This window comes from Lampetra planeri, unplaced genomic scaffold, assembly GCF_965212315.1.
Source record: "Lampetra planeri unplaced genomic scaffold, kcLamPlan1.2.h2 scaffold_179, whole genome shotgun sequence".
Taxonomy (NCBI): domain Eukaryota; kingdom Metazoa; phylum Chordata; class Hyperoartia; order Petromyzontiformes; family Petromyzontidae; genus Lampetra; species Lampetra planeri.
Genome location: NW_027614529.1, coordinates 104,760 through 124,842, shown reverse-complemented (window position 1 = coordinate 124,842; position 20,083 = coordinate 104,760). Strand labels below are relative to the sequence as shown.

General features: G+C 48.8%; 1 protein-coding gene across 2 annotated transcripts; it reads left to right on the top strand.

Annotated features, from left to right (window-relative positions):
* The first annotated feature begins 222 nt into the window (after window positions 1-222).
* On the top strand, window positions 223-18,279 carry LOC144739922 (spliceosome RNA helicase Ddx39b). Of its 2 annotated transcripts, none has more exons than XM_078622804.1 (11): window positions 223-266; window positions 2,419-2,651; window positions 4,351-4,478; window positions 5,171-5,263; window positions 6,883-7,066; window positions 8,726-8,844; window positions 13,172-13,303; window positions 13,915-14,024; window positions 15,123-15,267; window positions 16,150-16,297; window positions 17,726-18,279. In XM_078622804.1, exons 2-11 carry the CDS (start codon window positions 2,444-2,446, stop codon window positions 17,740-17,742), a joined length of 1,284 nt encoding a protein of 427 aa, XP_078478930.1. In that variant the 5' UTR covers window positions 223-266; window positions 2,419-2,443; the 3' UTR covers window positions 17,743-18,279. The 2 variants fall into 2 exon arrangements, with proteins under 2 accessions (XP_078478930.1, XP_078478929.1); XM_078622803.1 differs by having other exon boundaries at window positions 256-333.
* Window positions 18,280-20,083: the final 1,804 nt, after the last annotated feature.

Below are 20,083 nucleotides of genomic sequence, written 5' to 3'. Positions count from 1 at the left end.
AAATTTAATAAAACTCAAACACATTTATCAATAATACACCGTGGCCTTAGAAAAAAATTAAAACGGGCAACAAATCGGGCAATGGCCATTTTTTCTTAGCACAGCAATCAAAACATTGTAAAGTAAATAACAATTCTGACAGGCAGTAAGCTGTGGCTACCTCAATCCGGGGTCCTAATAGATCCGCTTTATAAAGCCCCCCCCCTCGACTCCTCCCCCCCCGCACAGCCGCCATCTTGTCGTCTTGTACGCGTTGCTCATCCCAGGTAAGCGGAGTTGAGAAAGTCGCCGTCGCCATCCTTCGCCATCCGTCACCATCCGTCGCCATCCGCCGTAATTTCCCTCTCCACTCGGCTTCTCGTCGTGTCGGCAAGCTCGGGGCACGGCATCGATCTCGTCGCGACGCGCTAGGGACTGCTGCGGAGACGCGACGGGGGCCTATTTGTTGCAGGCCTAGTCGAGGCGGGGTTCCATTCCCACCCCCTCCTCAAATTTAATTGTTAAACGACTTAAATATATTTTTTCAAATCGCAATGCACTGTTAACGTGTCGGTGGTTGTGACGAGAGCGTGTGTTTTAAACGAGTGGCTGATATGTCGTAGCTGGCTAACGTATCCGTGAATAGCGATGACCGGACAATGATCAAACGTGTTCATTTCTAATAAACATGTCTGTAGTAGTATCGTTGTTAAGACCGTGGCAAGTTTGTCTCGAGTACAGAGTCAGTGCCTCGAGTACCAATGTAGAACAACACGAATCTAACAACATGGCCGTCATCCAGCAGTGGATGGACAATGGCTGACGACGCCGAGGCCCACGGCTTCAGGAATTTGCTGCCCGATGCTGGAAGCTTCTAAATTTGTTTCGGCCCAAAGAGTTGTGAGATTTGAACACGAAGTTGGTGGCGTTTGTACCCCCGTGCAAAGTGTTGGGGAGGAGGGAAAGGAGGGTTTGACCCGGAACAAAGCCATAAACGGGAGGTGTGAGAGCGTAAGTGACGAGTGTATATTGATGGTTATCGAATGCGAGTGATGATGAGTGATAATGTATATTGATGGTTATCGAATGCAAGTGATGATGATGTGGTGGTGGTCTGCAGGGGGCCTGCTGAGAATGCAACGCGTGGGTGACCCTCGAGATTTATAGCAGCCGATTGCTTGTGTTGCGATCGAAACGTCGTGATTTATTATCTTTTTCTACCTACGTGACTTTACCGAAAGAACCAAAGAGTATGGATTCCTGCAGTCACGAAAGCTTCAAATCAAGATTGATTTCATCGAGATATCGTGAGCATGCCTGGTCGCAGTGCTAGCGAGATGTGTTGGCTACCTCGCCTGGCAGGTAACGAAGCCGTGTTCATCTTCTTGGTTCTTTCGGTAAAGTCACGTAGAATGGAAATAATTAAATAATAATAATAATTAACCAATAAAATAATTCTCACGACGTTTCGATCGCAACACAAGCAACCATCATCAGGTGGAACAGATCGAGCAGGGGAACTGATGACATAGGAGAAAGAGCTGCTGCACCAAAGTTTACATCGGATTTTGAAACCGTGTTCGTTCGGGCTCCTGTTGTAGATTTGGAGTTTGCGTGCTCTCGTGGTCGCGTGGATTTTTCCTCCCCCGCATTTTAGAATGAACATCACGCGTTTTGGAGTTATTTGTCCGCTGCTATAAATCTCCACAGGATTATAAAAGCCTTGCCGCACTTAGTTGAACTATCACTTGCGGTGACCAGGTCGCTTCTGAAAAAAGAGCTACACGTGCTCTGTAATGGGGCTCTTATACATGGTAAAATAAATATAAATGTTCTACCCTTCCTGGCAATACAACGGTTGTTAAGATGTTAAAGCGCCAAACAGGAACCTTTTTGCAAAGAATCATGTCTGCATTAGCAACACATACTTGTGGTGAACATGCAAACAAAAAAAACTTGCTCTGATAGTATATGCGTTGTATTTGATATTGTATTGGTCCGCACCAGAGACAGCTTTCTTTAGAGCCTATTCTCAAACAGTGTTAGACCAGAGGACGCCAACAGGCGAACAGCACGAAGACAATGCCACGATCAGGACACTGAGAGCTCTGGGGGGAGCAGCTGCATCATGGGAAAGACAATGCATCATATACTGTCAGAGCATGTTTCGTTTGAATGTTCACAAGTACTGTGGTTAATGCAGACATGCCTTTTTCTTGGTTCTTTCGGTAAAGTCACGTAGAAGGGAAATAATAAAAATAAAACATGCCTTGTAAAAGGTTTCAGTTTGGTGTTTTAATATCTTTTTTATTGCCAAAAATGGTAAAACCTATTGTTGTATTTGGAAACAGGCAAGGGAGGTCCCTTAAATTTAAGTTTCTAGTAGGCCGGGCTCGTTAAATTTGCCCGTGTGATTTCCCCCCCCCCCCCACATCGCAGGAAACAACCCCCCCTTACTCGCACGATGGCAGAGAACGACGTTGAGAACGAGCTCTTGGACTACGAGGACGACGAGGAGAATGTGGTGGCGGCCGAGGCGACGGAGGCACCCGTCAAGAAGGAGGTGAAGGGCTCCTACGTCTCCATCCACAGCTCCGGCTTCCGGGACTTCCTGCTCAAGCCGGAGCTGCTGCGGGCAATCGTCGACTGCGGCTTTGAGCACCCGTCCGAGGGTGAGCAGCGAGGCCGCCGAATGGTGGTAAAAGCAATTTGACGTCGCCCCCTTCCCAAAGTGGCTCTGTGATTTGATTTGATTTTGCGCGTCAAAGACGAGAAATTTGGTGGCAGGGTGATGGAGCGAGAATGTGCCGGGGGTTACATTCTCGACTGTGGCAACCCTTCGATTTAAAGCTTTCGTGACTGCAGGGATTCATCTTCTTGGTTCTTTCGGTAAAGTCACGTAGAAGGGAAATAATAAAATATAAATAAAATATCAATATTTATTTCTATTTTAATGTTTTATTTGTATTATTTTATTATTTCCCTTCTACGTGACTTTACCGAAAGAACCAAGAAGATGTGGCAACCCTTGTTCTGCTTTGGGTTATTTTTTTACCAGGTAAGGCCCACTGAGCGATGTAGCTGCTTTTTTTGCCCCGAAGCGACCTTGGCTATTGCAAATAACAGCTCAACGACGTGGCTTATCGTCACGTGGAAATTTATAGCAGCCAAATACTCTAAACGCATGTTGCTAAATGTGTAGGGGAAAAACTGGTGGACTCTTGAGAAAAATCCACATGACCATGGGGAGAACATGCAAACTCTGAATAAACAGCAGGTTATCAGGGTTGGGAGCGAACCCACGACCTCCTGTATACCAGGTGAGGAAGTTAATATCTAGCCACTGGAATTCTCTGGGGTCTCTCCCAAAGCGAAAGACCAGTTCCAGAGTACGAAATACCAGTTTCATTGATAGTGTTGTTGGGTATGATGCGTAGCAACAGCGCCTCCTACTGTGAAAACTTGGTCAGGATCCTCACGAGAATGACACTTTACTAGGTATACAGGGGTAATAGATAACAATCGATATTTAATCCACGCAGAAACGATCAAGGATTAATAATATTAACGCGTTTAAGCAAACAGTCCACCGCCGGCGTCATTAAAGAATTAAGTTGCGTACCATGGCGACTTATTTTGCTGAGCTGCGTGATAGTGATCAGTCAGGGTTACGGTGGCATACAAGTGACACCTCTCCCACAGGCCTACTTCTCCCGGTAGTACTTGTTGTCTGACAGCTGAAGAAACTGAACTGTAGCTCATTTGAAGGCCAATGTAGACAAATTATTATCGAGGCTAAACCCCCCCCCGTTTCCTATGCGTACGTACATTGTCAATAGACCCAAAATTCGCAAGCGTACGCATATGGGTTAACCCCCCCTCCATGCGTACGTACTAAATGAATTGGCCCCTATGGCGTACCGTCAAATACCGGCACATTCACCGCTGCCAACAGCACCTGGTATGTGCTGCTGGTTTCCCATCCAAACACTAACTAGGATTGGGCCGCCAGATTTTTTTGAGATTCAGGGTGATGTTTGCTGTAGGCATACACACGTGCAATGGACTCTTTGTATTTTCAACAGTTAACATGACTGGAGTCCAATGTGTGCATAGTGTGGGGGTGGGGGGGGGTTCAGGTGTTCTCTGGCTGTGTCCTACGAAGCAGGAACTAAACAGGGGAGAATATGGAGCACCAGAATAGGAAAGCATGGAAAAGGGGAGGTGGATGAGATGGGGCAAAATAATACAATCTTAGTGGTGGCTTCGGTGTGACCGAATCTTATGGATCTCTTGCGTCTGCATTTGATGGTGTGCGTGCCTGACTCCATGGGTTATAAAGGGTTGAAATCTTTGTCTTTTCCCTACCAGTGCAACACGAGTGCATCCCCCAGGCCATTCTGGGCATGGACGTGCTGTGCCAGGCCAAGTCGGGTATGGGCAAGACAGCCGTGTTCGTGCTGGCCACCCTACAGCAGCTGGAGCCCACCGATGGACAGGTACGCCTCTTGCCCCGCTCCCGTGTGTGTGCGTGAGAGGAGCGAGCTGGTGGCGTGTATCGGTTATACCACTGCACTATGAACCCTGTGACCCGAGGTCTATTCCCGCTCACGGCCACCAACACTTGACGGTTATCTGAACCGGTCCCGGGCCTCTCCTAGGTACGACTCGTCCTCAAATGAATATTGCTAAGGGGGAGACTAGGGCGACCGGGCGTGGTACTGGACACCCACCGCCTTGGTGCTCGCTAACAGCACTTGCCCGAACAGCCTGTTAAGGCTATACGGGGGATGTTTAGTCTTTAGAACGAGCAGTGGTGAAGTGGTTACTCCACTTGTGCCGCTAACCCAGAGAAGGGTGTCTCTTTCCCGCTTCCGGCCAACATTGATGGGAAAATATCTTCCACCTATCCTCTGAGGAAAAAATGATGCCCCCCTTTATTGAGAAGGGTTCTGAGTGTTGTTTGAGTGACACACACAATGAGATGGCACTCGGGTGTTTTATTACTTGGGAGAAAGAAATACTCTCAGAGATTTTTCTACGGTACTCGTATCGACTGTTGCCATTACATTACTTTGAACTTTTGTAAAATAGATGCAAAAATAATTCACGAGGGCGTGCGAGTTATCGAGGAAAGGAGACGCTTTTCGCTCACCTGCGTCGCTCACCCGCCGCGTGTTTCCCGTGCCAGGTGTCGGTGCTGGTGATGTGCCACACCCGTGAGCTCGCCTTCCAAATCAGCAAGGAGTACGAGCGCTTCTCCAAGTACATGCCTACCGTGAAGGTGAGGGGGCATTGCACACCCGCATCCACCCCCGTCGTGTACACACTCAACATCACCACACGCTCGGGACTTCTGAATACCCTTGGTTTTTACACCTTTTCCCGTTCCAAAACATTTTCAAGTCGTAGCGGGGAGGGGTCCCGTTCACCGCCGAATCTCGGAACGCGTGAGCGGTTTGGCGTTAATTTTATTTCGAGAGGCGTAGCGCCGTTATTTTGAAAGATGTTACCCGCCGCAGGGAATCGTAGTGACGTGGCCGCCACACTCTGATAGCTGGCACCAAACTGTTCCACACGCCCTCCCGCATGGCTTGTCGGAGCCTCGGTGCCGATAAAAAATATTTTATACTCTTTGGTTCTTCCGGTAAAGTTATGTAGGTAGAAAATTAATAATAAATCACGACGTTTCGATCGCAACGCAAACAATCGTCATCAGGTAGAAAGATACAGCAGTTGAACTGCTGTATCTTGCTTGTGTTGTGATCAAAACGTCGTGATTTATTTTTCTACCAAAGAGTGGATTCCTGCAGTCACGAAAACTTAAAATAAAAATTATTTTAGTTTTTCTTCCGGGTGCGTTTGTTGACGTGAAAGAAAAACGTATGACGTACACGTACATCCAATTAGTTACTACTGAAACACACCGGTGTACTAGTAACGAATTGGCATATTCTGTTTACGTACCAAACCTTACTTAATTGGACGGTGGTGGGTTAATTTCACTTATATTTACGCGAGGTAACCCAACGAAATCCTTTATTACGGATAATACTGATGGCGAAAGCCTACGTATTAAACCATCTTTACAGGTAGGAGGTTTGACGTGGTTATAGCCCTGTTCTTTGGAAGTACAGCAATACCTTGACTTTCATCGGCCGTTTTCAATTACAGTAAAACCTTGAATTGCGAGTAACCTGGTCTGCGAGTGTTTTGCAAGACGAGCAAATTTTTTAAATAAATATTAATTTGATAAACGAGCGAGGTCTTGCAATACGAGTAGTACGTGAATACGCTTTGTCTGCCGAGCGTCACGTGATAACAACTGATGTACGAGTGCTTTGCTATACGAGTGCTTTGGATTACAAACACGTTTCCGGAACGAATTATGCTCGCAATCCAAGGTTTTACTGTATAATGACTTTTCAAATTTCGTCCACGCGCTTTCCTATTTCGTCCCATTTCGTCCCCAAACCTTCCACCACATTAGTGCCACGCGCTGTCTTTTCCGTTCAGTCTTTGAATAGAAGTCGTTCATTGAGCATCTCTTGTATTTGTGTTTATTCATATTAATACTGTACTTATTTCTTTGATTGTACTGTAAACAATAGTTATTTTTGTGATAACAGTAATACTATCGTGTTTACTTGCGCAAAAAAAAAATTTGAAGGTATTTAGTTTATTTAGTTTTGTTTATTTATTCTTATTTTTGTTTATTTAGGTTTCGCACGCATGTGCTATATAGTCACTGTAGTTATTTGCATGTACGTTTTTCACCGGCCAAAATAAATCTGCGCGCTAAATAAAGGCTCCGCTTTGACATTCGTCCATGCTCTGGTCCCTAACCAGACGAAAGTGCACGGTGTTCCTGTAGCTTGACCGCGGCGGTCTCGTCCCTCCCAGGTGGCCGTGTTCTTCGGAGGGTTGTCCATCAAGAAGGACGAGGAGGTGCTGAAGAAGAACTGCCCTCACATCGTGGTGGGGACGCCGGGCCGCATCCTGGCCCTGTCCAGGAACAAGACCCTGAACCTGAAGCACGTCAAGCACTTCATCCTGGACGAGTGCGACAAGATGCTCGAGCAACTCGGTACGCAACGCCTCATCACTCGCCGCGCGATCGTAACCCTCACACCACCGCGGTCGTAACCGCTTCGCAACCCTGGTCATACCTAGGCCTCGGCAAAGTAAGGTAAAAGTGTAAAAACAACGAGGCTACCTTTACCCTACCTTTTACCTTACCACAATACAATCACTCTACCATACCTTTTTACCCTTTAGCAGGTAAGGTAAAAGGTAAAAAGCAACGAGCCTACCTTTACCCTACCTTTTACCTTACCACAATACAATCACTCTACCCTATCTTTTACCCTTTAACAGGTAAGGTAAAAAGCAACGAGCCTACCTTTACCGTACCTTTTACCTTACCACAATACAATCACTCTACCCTACCTTTTACCCTTTAGCAGGTAAGGTAAAAGCAACGAGCCTACCTTTACCCTACCCTTTACCCTTACCTCTTGGCATGTCGACACCTTTACCCCTTTACCCTTTTACCCGGTAAAAAGGGCAAATTACCTTACCTTGCCGATGCCTAGTCATAACCAACGCAACAACGCCGACCGGGTTGTAACCCCCTCCCCGCCGCAGCCTCGTCGTGGTCTTAGCAGCGCAGCCACATTTTTATCGGCACAACAATACCGTCCCAGTCTTGACGGCGCATTCACAGCCTCAATAGCTGCAGACATAGTTGCGGTCTTAACAGCGAAGCCACGTTCATAATAAGTTAAGTCATGGCATCACCTTTCAATCCATCACAGTTCTGGGTTTACTATGCAACACATGGGTGTGTTGTAGTAGTAACTAACTTGCACGTTTTGTATACGTGAAAAACCTGACTGATTGGCCGTGTTGGGTGATTGGTGGGGTTAACAGCACATTGATGTTTACGCCGGTCTAACCCAAAGACCTTCTTGTTGTGGTCAACAATACTGTCCTGGTCTTGACCGCATACTCACAGCCTCAATAGCAGACATGGTCTCAACACAATACTGGTCTTAACAATGAAGTCATGGTCGTTATAAGTGTTAAGGTTTCGATTTAAAGCTTTCGTGACTGCAGGGATTCATCTTCTTGGTTCTTTCGGTAAAAGTCACGTAACTTTACCAAAAGAACCAAGAAGAAAAAAGTGTTAAGGTGTTAACTCTGCGGTGATAATCTTAAAGTGTGTACTCACACTGATAGACATGGTCGTCTCAAGGTAACCCCCATATGGCCATACCCCGAACACCGCAGCTATAGTCTTGGCTACAAAGACAGATCCTCTGTATAGCCTGAACGGTCATTCCCCTCGCTGCGCACCCGCCACCTTAAACATGCGGTCACAATGTTAGCCGTGTGTGGTCAAGGCCCTTAATCCCAACTCCGCACACCCAACAGCGCAGCCCATACTTATTACCAGTCAACAAAGTGGCTTATCACGTAGACATTTATAGTAGTAGCCAGATACTCTAAACGGATTTGATTCCAAATGTGGAAGGAACAAAACTGGAGGACACAGGAGAAAAATCCACTGGGATAGAGACCTGCAAACTCAAAATATACAATAGGCATCAGGGTCTGGATCTAACTCACAGCCTCCTGTATACCAGGCGAGGTAGTTAACATGTCACTTGTCCACGTCCGCAATATTAACCACACCACCTAACCACGTTTCCCCTGTGTGTATGCGTGTGCGTCATCTGTGTAGACATGCGGAGGGACGTGCAGGACATCTTCCGCATGACCCCTCACGAGAAGCAGGTCATGATGTTCAGCGCCACTCTGAGCAAGGAGATTCGCCCCGTCTGTCGCAAGTTCATGCAAGATGTAATTACTCCGCTTGCTCGCTCCCCTCATCGCAACGTCACCCAGCACCGTCCGGGCACCATCGCTCGCCGCCGCTGTACCCAGGAGGGAGAGCGGGGGGGGGGCGAAGGGTGGGGCCCACTCTGCAACCAGGGGTAGTCGTAGGCTCACGAAGCTTAGGGCAGCGTCAGGTCGCGTCGCGAGGGGTCGCGTGGGAAGAAGACCGCGTGGCGAGCGTTTCGTTATTTTTCCTTCCGCGCGTTATTTTTCTTTCCGCTTTGCGTTGGCGTCGCGTCACAGTGCAGTCGGGAGTCAGGTTCACAAGTTCCGCTGCAGGCGGTCCCGCGTCCTTGCGCCCATAGCATCATCGTCACAACTGTAGGCCCCATCCATCCTGCGGTTGAATCCACGGTTTTGTTATAGCACGTCCGGCATTAGCGCAGCTAGTCCAGCGTTAGTGTGTGCACCCAAGTCTATGACGCAGCCCACAGTTTTCCTGCAACTTGTCCAAAGATCCTTTCAAAGTGTTCCTGCAACTAGGACAGCGTTAGTGGCAACTAGCTCAAAAAAACCTGCCCCAGTGTTCCTGCAACTAATCCAGCATTAGTACTTTGTTAGGACAGCTAACCGAGAGTTCCTGCAGCTAGTTCAGCATTAGGGCAGCCGGCAGCCAGCAGCCCAGAGCATGATCATCGTCCGTGAAACAAGCCCACAGATTCCTGCATCTAGCACAGAGTACCTGCAACTACCTCAGCATTAGTGCAACGAGTCCAGTGCTTATTCTCACCTAGCTTGGGGGAGTTAGTACAGCGCGTAATGGAGTACCTGCAGCTAGCCCAACATCCGTGCAGCCAGTCTAGCGGTAGTGCAGCTAGATCGTAGGCATTAGTGCAGCTAGCCAAACATTTCCAAAGCCAGCCCAGAGTTCCTGCGCCGAGCCTAGCAGTCGGCACATCCAAGCCCATCTTCACCAAAAAGCCAGCCTAGCATCGGCGCAGCGTCGCCAAACCTTCGAGCAGCTTCACCAAAAACTAGCCCAACGTTCGAGCAGCTAGCCCAGCAGCATCGACAAACGCTAGCCTAGCCCTCGGCACGGCCCGTGCCACGTACCTAGCCCTCCGGCTTTCTTGGCGCGTCCTAATCGCCCAGCCGCATTGCCGTCCACCCATCGGGGGGGGTCTGGAGTCGACCTTCTGGGGGAGCCTAGCGGAGGGAGGGGGGCAGCGTCTGCTGCTCTCGCCGGAGGGAGAAGGGAGCCGCGAAGGTGAAGTGGCCGAGGCGCGACGACCCTGGCTCGCTGGCGGCGGCGGTGGTGGCGGCAGCGGCGGCGGTGGCGGCGGTGGTGGTGATGTCTCTCCCCCGTCCGTCCGGCACTACCGGAGCCTGAACGGCAACGACATCGACACCGCCCCCCCTTCGTCCCTTTTGCCCGCACACTCCCCACACCCCCCTCCTTCCTGCCGTGTCTGTGCTGCCCCCCCCCCCACTCCCTCCCCCTCACTATATCCGTATCTTGTTTGTCTCGCTGTTTCTCACTGGGGTTCCTGTAGGGTTGTTAAACCAGCCTTGGCACGCAGCAGGTATAAGCAGAACTTTGCTTTGCGTTTCAACATGTAAAATAAGCGCTCTATTCCGTCAACTTCATGGCTTTCCAGAACCGATACTGTCGAGCATTATTTGTTTACGCAAGCAAATTGGATCTCGTTTTGAGCTGCAGGGTCTCATCAGCCACTCTTTGTTAAATGTCTCAATTTGCAAGAGCCGTTTTTGGAACATTAACTCAATTGTGCTGGCCACTGTATTGGATTATGACCTTAAAATTATTTAACCCAATCTTGCATATGCTGAATGCATAAAAAAAAAATAAAGAAAAATTAGTTGCAGTTTTAATATGTAATGTAAGAGTAAATAATTACCTAGGTCATGATGGGATTATTTTAAATTGTGTGCTTTTATACTCGGATCACTTGAACCAGTTAAAAGCAAATTGGAAACCCAGTGTGGAGCTGTTTTGCCTTGTTTGTGTTAATCTCTTCCCACAATCACACTTGCCTCTTCCACTACCTACGTCTCCATTTGTCTCACCATTTCTCCACACAAATTGCTCTTTGATGCTCTGTTTGCAGACTTGACTGTAGTTCTGTGATGCAGCAGTTGGCAATGTTATCCGTTAAGGCTGCTCGGTCTTAAGAACAACACCTAACAAAGCCACGTGAGTTGTATCTCGTGTGCTTGTGACGATCCCAAAAAAAAACCTGCTCGCTCACCCACACCACTGTGTGGTTCTCGAGACTCATGAGCCAAACAACCTGGCCTCTCAAAAACCCGAGCCGACAGGTGATCGGAGGGTGTTGTGTTTGCCGGGCTAGCCGCAACCCCATAACTCATCGCCATATGGGAGTGCCGGCTCATTTTTGTCGATTTTCCAGCACAATCGGCAATTGCCGACGTGGCTATATTGGAGCCTTGGCCTGATGAGGATAGTGCCACTAATTATACAAGTGTTATTCTTGCAGGGACTTTTCATGATAGCTCGTGTTGACCGACTGCCCTGACATGGCTTTCGACTAACTGATCTAGATTGTGTTGACAGACTCGTGTATGTATACCAACCTGTTTGGGCTAACTTGTTGACTGGGCTGAAAAAACTGTCTTAACTGGTATTGACCAAATAACTGATTAAATGACTGCCTTGTCTGTTACACTAGCTAGTGTTTACACACTTCCCTAGATGGTCACGACTTCAATGTTGACTGGCTGACGCTTAACTTGACCACCTTCTCCGACTGCTTGACTCTCTTCTGCTCACCGGGCTGGCGAATGCTGTGTTCTATGGCGGGTGCTGTTGGTGTTGTGACTGCTGCTGTATGTTGTTTTGAGTTGATGTTGGAAGGAAGACTGGTGGGTTGGGTTCTCAAAAGAGAGCTCATTGGCTCCCCTAGTTGCAGTGGCAGGTTCTACTGGAGATAGTTTTGTGTTGTTTGTCTTGGCCCACCACTGTTTAAACGGCCAGTACCACTGTGCAGTCGACACACTTGCTACACAAAACCCATTTCGTGCAGGACTGACCCTGGACTCCCACCGCGCTGATCCAGGTTTTAACTATAACCAAAGTTCGCTGCTGTGAAGTTGGTTATACGAGGCTGAAAATGTCTCCATACTTTAATAGTGCCGATAAATAATTTTCTCTTCCCAACTTTGATCCCAATTGTGCTTTCAGTGTCGTGGCACGGACATGAAGCATCCATTCGGAACTCGAGCGGACCACGTTTTTGTAACGGCCCGTGGAAGTGTATATGGCAGTACGACCTATGATGGTTAATCTTCAGCGAAGGCGTGCCACTGTAAAGTTGATGTCGGAGACTACAGTTTGTCTGCAGGGTCGATCGCACAACTGTTGTGCTACAATTTTGAAAGTTGGTGCCTCAAATTGGGAATAAACTAAATTGTTAAATGTCTGTCGCTGAAAACGCCAAAGACGACATTTAGCAGCAGGTAGGCTCTGCGTGGGCCACTTGTATTCCAAGTGCCGAGCAAATCTTGTCTCGGGTACCTCGAGATGCCCGCCGTAGTATCAAGTTTATGAAAGCGGGCTTAATGCAGGAGACCACATTTGAACAAAGTTGGTTTTCCTCTTCGATACACCGGGTTCAGACTGGCACGCCTCTGGCGGTGTTCATATTGCCAGCGCCGAGTTTTGGCTATGGACGTGTTGGCGGTGCAGCATAACACACCGGTCCTCATTTAACGGGCTAAAATCTAAAGTTTAACTGACATTCGTCCTTCCACCGCTTCGAAATCACGAACTGATTTTGATGCACACCGCAAGATCTGCCCGGCGTGAATCGCGGGAAAATAAATAATTGTAAAATGTGCCATAAGTGTGTTCTTACGGCACTTGTTTCCGATTATTGAGGGTGCTTTCACAGCTAGCGAGCAGATTCCTGAGACCCAGCAGGCTCCCATAGTGGGGAGCGGTGGTGGCAATGAGTGCAGTGGTCTGTGCCTTGCATGGGTTATGGTGGGTATGGCTTGTCTCTGCAGTTGTGTACACTTGTTCGTGTCTGCGCTCATGCAAGGTAGTCGTGTGTACACGTTGGTTGTCCGTTTGTGTATTCGTATTCTCACGTATCTTTTCGTTGGTGTGCCATGTCTATTGCGTGTGTGTGCGCGTGTTCGTTTGCCTCTGGCTCGTCTGCATGCGCGTGTGGTTCCCTTCGTCTGCGCGTGCCCCCCTCCCGTCGTCTCGCGTGTGCGGCGTCTCCCCTCTGTCGTTGTGCGTGTGCGTGTAATGCTCGCACGGTCCCCCCCCCCCGCCTGCCCCCCACCTACCGGGTCCTGCCGCTAGCCTATGGAGGTGTTTGTGGACGACGAGACGAAGCTGACGCTGCACGGGCTGCAGCAGTACTACGTGAAGCTGAAGGACAACGAGAAGAACCGCAAGCTCTTCGATCTGCTCGACGTGCTCGAGTTTAACCAGGTGCGGCAAAAACAACACCGGGGCACGGCAGGCCACGCGGATCGACCAAACCCCCACCGTGGTTTCGCCATGGTTTGGCGGCCGAGTTGGCACAGTATCGCTTTATCGCGCCTTGCAGCAAGAAGGGGGTGGGTCAATGACACGCCATCTAACCCAAAAACGTTTATGGATAATGTAGCGAATGGTAGGTGTCGTGGTTGTGATGGCTGTAGGTGTTTGTAACGGTTGCGATGGCGTGTCTGTAACACGGGGGTGGGGAACCTTTTTCTGCCAAGGGCCATTTGGATATTTATAACATCATTCGTGGGCCGTACAAAATTACATTTGTTGCTATGAAAAATGCGCCTAGATTTATTGAATTTCGAGTCGTGCGGTTGCCTTGGCAGGGCCAGACCAAATGATTTTGCGGGCCTTATAAGGCCCTCTGGCCGGATGTTCCCCACCGCTAGTGTAACGGCTGCCATGGCGTGTGCCTGGAGGTCTAGCGCGTGCGTAACGGTTGTGATGGCGTGTGCCTGGAGGTCTAACGCGCGTGCATAACGGTTGTGATGGCGTGTGCCTGGAGGTCTAACGCGCGTGCGTAACGGTTGTGATGGCGTGTCCATGTGCAGGTGGTGATCTTCGTAAAGTCGGTGCAGCGCTGCATGGCTCTGGCGCAGCTGCTGATTGAGCAGAACTTCCCGGCGATCGCCATTCACCGTGGCATGGCGCAAGAGGAGAGGTGAGCCCTTGTGGTGGCCGCTTGTGCATGGTGGTGGTGGTGGTCAGTCTAACGTAGTCGACTTTCGCGTCCAATAACCATAATACAGGTGTTTTTGGGTTGGTTCGCGTAAATATATAAATGTGTTAAACCCGCCGCCACCCGACTCGGCCAATTGGTAAGGTCAGTAATTACAACGAGCTTAATTTAGGCAACAGCCAGATTTGTGGAGAAGTCCACATTCAGATTGTAAATGTTGTGGCTTTGCTCTCCAACGCACCGGTGTGCTGTACCAGTGACGAATTGGCGCGTTCAGTTTTTTCTTCTATTTACGTGACTTTACCGAAAGACCCAAAGAGTGTGAATTCCTCCAGTCGCGAAAGCTTTAGGTCAAGATTTAAACCTTACAATGGCGGGTTTATCGACACATATTTACGCGATCAAACCCAAAAGCCTGTATGCATGGTGGTGGTGTTTCAGTTGCGCCGTGCGAAATGTTTGTGCTTGCGGTGTTGGTGGTTGTGATCCTGCTTGCATTGGTGTTGATAACGCTGTTGGTGGGATGTGCCTTTGGAAAAAGAGCTTCTTCAACAAACTTCTGATTCTGAAAATGAATGGCAGTGCGAGTGGTTGGCACTCTCTTGTTAGTGGTTGTGGTGGTTATGGGGGAGCTACGAAAGCGGGGACCCGAAGTTTGATTCCCACTCACGGTCAAGATCGGTGGCGATTATCTGAACTGGTCCTTGGCCTCCCCTCGATCGACTCTTCCTCAGATGAGTGCCTGGTGCCGTGTAAATATCACCACTGGGGAGATGAACGCGGCCGGACGTGGTGCTGGCCACCCACCACCTCATGTGCTACTCGCTAGCAGCACTTGCACCCAACAGTCTGAAGGCTCTATGGGGCATATTTGTCTTTGGATGTGTCCTTGAAAATATATTCTTAGCTCCATGGGCTTTTACGCATTGTGAATAAACTTCTGATTCTCAAAACAAAAACATGGTCGTGCGAGTGCTAGCACGACCACTGTTGGTGGTTGTAGTAACACTTGTGGAGGAATGCTACAGCTCGTGGTGGTTGGTGGTAACGGCCGGTCGTGGTGACGTGCGCGTGCCACAGGTTGTCGCGTTACCAGCAGTTCAAGGACTTCCAGCGGCGCATCCTCGTGGCCACAAACCTCTTTGGCCGTGGCATGGACATCGAGCGAGTCAACATCGTGTTCAACTACGACATGCCTGAGGACTCGGACACGTACCTGCACAGGGTGAGCCTGCGGGGGAAGCTCCTTGTATCACAGATGTCTGGTAAACATCGCCACTGGGGAGACAAAGGCGGCCGGGCGTGGCGCTGGCCAACCACCCCCTTGTGTGCCCGTGCAGGCAATCATAGGTACTGGCGCCAACGCACTTTGAAATCTCTATTGAAAACTGATTTATTTTAGAACGGCTTTTTGTCTTTGGGTTCTTCCCTCGCTCGCACCTCCGATTATCACGGTTGGCTACGTACTATAATAATGGGCTTTACTGTTTTTCTGGCGATAAAACGGTTGTGTTAAGATGTTAAAATACCAAACGGAAACCTTCTGCAAGGAATCGTGTCTGCATTAGCCACACATGCTTGCGAACATGGTAGTATATTGTCTGTTTTATTGTCAGAAGAGTTAACCTTACTATATTTTGATACCAGCAAAGGGAGGCCCTGTGACATGGCTATGTACTGTTTGTAAATAGTTCTACATAAGTGTACATTGTGGCCTCTTGTCTTTTTAAATCCTTTATATTCAGTTCGCTTGCTTGCTTGCGCGCTTACGACCGTGCAAATTTTTCGGTCGTTTTTTAACCCACTTCCCGTGATCCAATCGAGCTGACATTTTCCAAACAGACTCGTTGTGCGTGGCAATTTATTTTTGTGAAATTTTTTGTTCCAAAATTTTACACTTTTTAGGAAAAAATAAATTATATTTAATTACCAATTGCTTAATGGTGGCAGGCAATCATCTGACCCATAGGTGGCAGCCATCTCAAGCCAGAGGACGAGAGGACTCTAGCCGCCACGCATATAAAGGATTTATAGTGAAAAACTTTGTTTTCACGGGTTAATTTTTTGATTGCTCACTTTGTTGACGTCCGTCCACCTACCCCCCCAGGTCGCCCGTGCCGGTCGGTTCGGCACCAAGGGACTGGCGGTGACGTTTGTGTCGGACGAAAACGACGCCAAGATCCTGAACGACGTGCAGGATCGCTTCGAGGTCAACGTCAGCGAGCTGCCCGACGAGATCGACCTCTCCTCCTACAGTACGACGTCCCTCTCTCGCGCACAAACACACACACACACATCTCCCGGGTAGCCTTTCGCAGACCCTTGGGCCAAATGCTGTTGGTGAGTAGCGCCTGAAGGCCGTCACCGGCGCACGAGGAGGTCGTCGTGGCCAACACCACGCCGGGCTGCCTTTGTCTCCCCTGTGGCGATGTTTACACACCACTACGACCTATGACCGGTTCAGACAATCGTCACTGATGTTGGCCGTGAGTGGGAATCCAACACTTTATCTTTCCAATGCTGATGTTTGATGTTCACAACAACGCACCGGGGTATTTTAAGGCCGAGTCTGCTTAGGTGGGGCAGGTGTTGTAATCAGCGGTTCAGATATTCATCTCCGGTGTTGGCTGTGAGCGGGAATCGAATTCTGGAGGGGGGGGGGGCCGGGTTATCGCACTGTGCGCTAAACCACGACACTACCGCTCCCCACGCACGCAAAGTGGGAATGGGTCCCCCCCTGTTATTGCCTAAACAGACTCTTGGTGCAAGTGCTGTTAGCGAGCACTTGTCAAGGCCTCTGTGGCCACACGAGGGGGGGGGGTGGGTGTGCGAGCACCATGACGTACAATGTTACCAGGTGCTAATTTTTTTCGGCGGAGTTCACCGTAAAAAGACCGAGGACCTCCTTGAGATGTCCCTCACCCCACGGTGCATTGCCATAGCCACTGCCTGCCCCTCCTAAATAACGATGGATATCCCCTGGATCGCCATGTACTCGCCGTTGAGACTCTAGTCAGCATCTTAATCGTGTAAATATGTATTTGCATTGGAGGAATCTGATGACCAACCAAGCTCTTTCGCCGATGTCGAGTATAACGCGTAGGCTTGTAGGCTTTCGCGGCGAAAAACCATCACTGTACGCGAATTGCAAATGTTGCTATTATACTCTCCAATATCGGATGTGCTGAACCAGTAACTAATTGGCATGCATTGTTTACGTGACAAACCTTACCAATTGGCTGTGTCGGGTGGTTGAGGGGTTTAACGACACTTTATATTTGCGCCATCCGACCCAAAATAAAAACCTCTTAATTATAGATGTCCAAATTTCGATTTAAAGCTTTCGTGACTGCAGGGATTCATCTTCTTGGTTCTTTCGGTAAAGTCACGTAGAAGGGAAGTAATAAAATAATAAAAATAAAACGTCGTTAAAATTATTTTATTATGTTTTATTTTTATTATTTAATTACTTCCCTTCTACGTGACTTTACCGAAAGAACCAAGAAGATATAGATGTCCAGTTGGTTGGGCAGATCTCCAGCGCTGTTGGCGATCGCCTAAACCACCCATCGCAAAATGCACGCTTCCTTGCGCGCACACATGTGTGTGTTACGCACTGCGGGGAAATTCTGAGCGTGCTGTGTTTGTAATGTTTGTGATGTTCTCTCTCCCGCCCTTTGCAGTTGAACAGAGCAGATGAACGTGACAACCTGGCACTGAGAAAACCGGGACCCACCCCCCCACACCCCCATTTCCGTCGACGCCAGGAGAGCCACTCAACCTCCCTGCCCACCACCACCACCACGTGTCCCTGGGAGGAGATGGGGGCAGAGGGGGTCTTGTAGTTTGTTCGTGGTGTTGTTACGTGAGCAGTTTTTATTCATCCGTGCTTTTGTTTTTATTATCTGTCGGACTCGGCAGCCTGCGATTTAGAGCCCTCCGCATGAAATCAACCCCCCCCCCCCCCCCATTATCCATTCCCCATTCGAATTAACCTGGAGCTGACCATGATTGAGATAAATTGGCAAAAACTTAGCGACGTACAGGAAGTAAATTTTATTTACGTGGTTGTATGATCGACATCACCACCCACCCTTTGCCCACGGTGATGTGTGCCGCGGTGATGTGCCTGTGTGTGTGTACGTCAGGTTTTGATTTAAGGTGGGGGGGGGGGGAGAAGTGGTCGGTGTTTGCCAAGGCTCGGGTTTTTTGTAGAAATAAATGGGAGTTTGCCCAACTCTTGCGTCCCCCGGTTTGTCCTGTCAAGAGTTGTTGGAGGGGCGGAGCGGTGACGGTCCCAACAGAAGCGTGGCTGCCCCCCCACCCCCCCCCCCAGCTTGTGGAGGTTCGCGGTTCGGTTCACCAAAAGGCGGGCCTGGTTAATACTGCGGGTGCGTTAGTGTAACGTGCTCGCTGTGTATATTCGCCACCGATCTTGGCCGTGAGTGGGAATCAAACTTCGGGTCCCCGCTTTCGTAGCTCCCCCATAACCACCACAACCACTAACAAGAGTGCCAACCACTCGCACTGCCATTCATTTTTAGAATCATCCAAAACCGTTTTCAGCTGCAGGTCACTACAATGCACTCAACCACCAGAGCGCTTGTGCCAGACTAGGTGCACTTCGAGACTGCCACGTGAAATGCTTCGGACAGGTCAACTGGACAGAACCCGGGGTGTTTGTGGGTCAAACCACCGACGCTTGCTCGATCAAACTAAACATGCAAACTCCAAATGTACAGCAGGCGTAAGGGTCGTGGTTGGATTTACGACCTGTTTACGTGGCGAGGAAGTTACCATCCTTTTCTGTGAAGCTATTGCAGCCTGCGAAAGTGGAACGTGTCCTTGTGATTAGGAGCCTTGGGCGAGGAGAATGGCGCGAATATCGAATGTACTCTATTAATAATCATTGCAAGGTCTCCCGTCTCAATTTCAAAAAGGAATTCTAGATTTGAAGCTTTCGTGACTGCAATGATTCATATTCTCAGGTTTTTTCGGTAAAGTCACGTAGGTAAAACATTAAAAGTAATGAAAGTAAAATAAAACAAAAATAAAATTCACGACGTTTCGGAGGCAACACAAGTCTCCGTCATCAGGTGGGACCGTCACAGCCAGATTAGCTGCATCAAGTGGGGCAATGATTCAAGATGTAAACCCTTATAAGCAAGTTGAAGGGGGGAGGAGAGGGGGGGGGTCATCAGAATGTGGTAGCCAATGAATGGAACGTATCGGGAGGGAGGGGGGTGGGAGGGGGAGGGAGCCAACAAAAAAGTTGGCGACGGCTTGGACGCGGCTGCTGCACACGCCAACAATGGACAGAGAGGGGGGAGGGGAGGTCTGATACACATGATAGAACAAAGGAACGAAAATGCCCATGTTTATACCAATGCTGGCTGAACAATGAAGAGAGTACTATTAAAAATAACAGGGGATGTTAACACTCGGTGAAGTAAATTAAAATAGTGCCTGTCAGATAAGATGGTCCAAAAAGTGTAATTAAGTCTTTTTTGCGTGGTTAATAACATCTTTCCAGTGATTACTGAGTTTGTACCCATCATCACGGTTGAAATTATGTCTGTGTTTGTATATTTGTATGGCTTCGTGTACAAACCTTTGATGGTAGCCAGGAGGCTTGCAGAGAACCTTGGTCTCGGAAAAGACAATTTCATGAGAGCCCGCCGAGTTGTAGCAATGATCGGCAACGGCCGAAGAATCAGTTCTGCCGTGTTTCAGATCTGACTTGTGCTCGCGGACACGATCAGCAACATGACGTTTTGTTTCTCCAATGTAGCAATCACCACAAATGCAACTCAATTTGTAGACTCCAGGATACTGTAAGTCAGGAACGACATCCTTCACAGATGGAATCAGATCACGGATTTTATGCACTGTACTGAATCGGACTTGAATCTTATGTTTGTTTAGAATTTTGGAGATCTTTTTGGTCACGCCTGCTATGTAAAAAAAAAGATCTCCAAAAATTCTAAACAAACATAAGATCCAAGTCCGATTCAGTACAGTGCATAAAATCCGTGATCTGA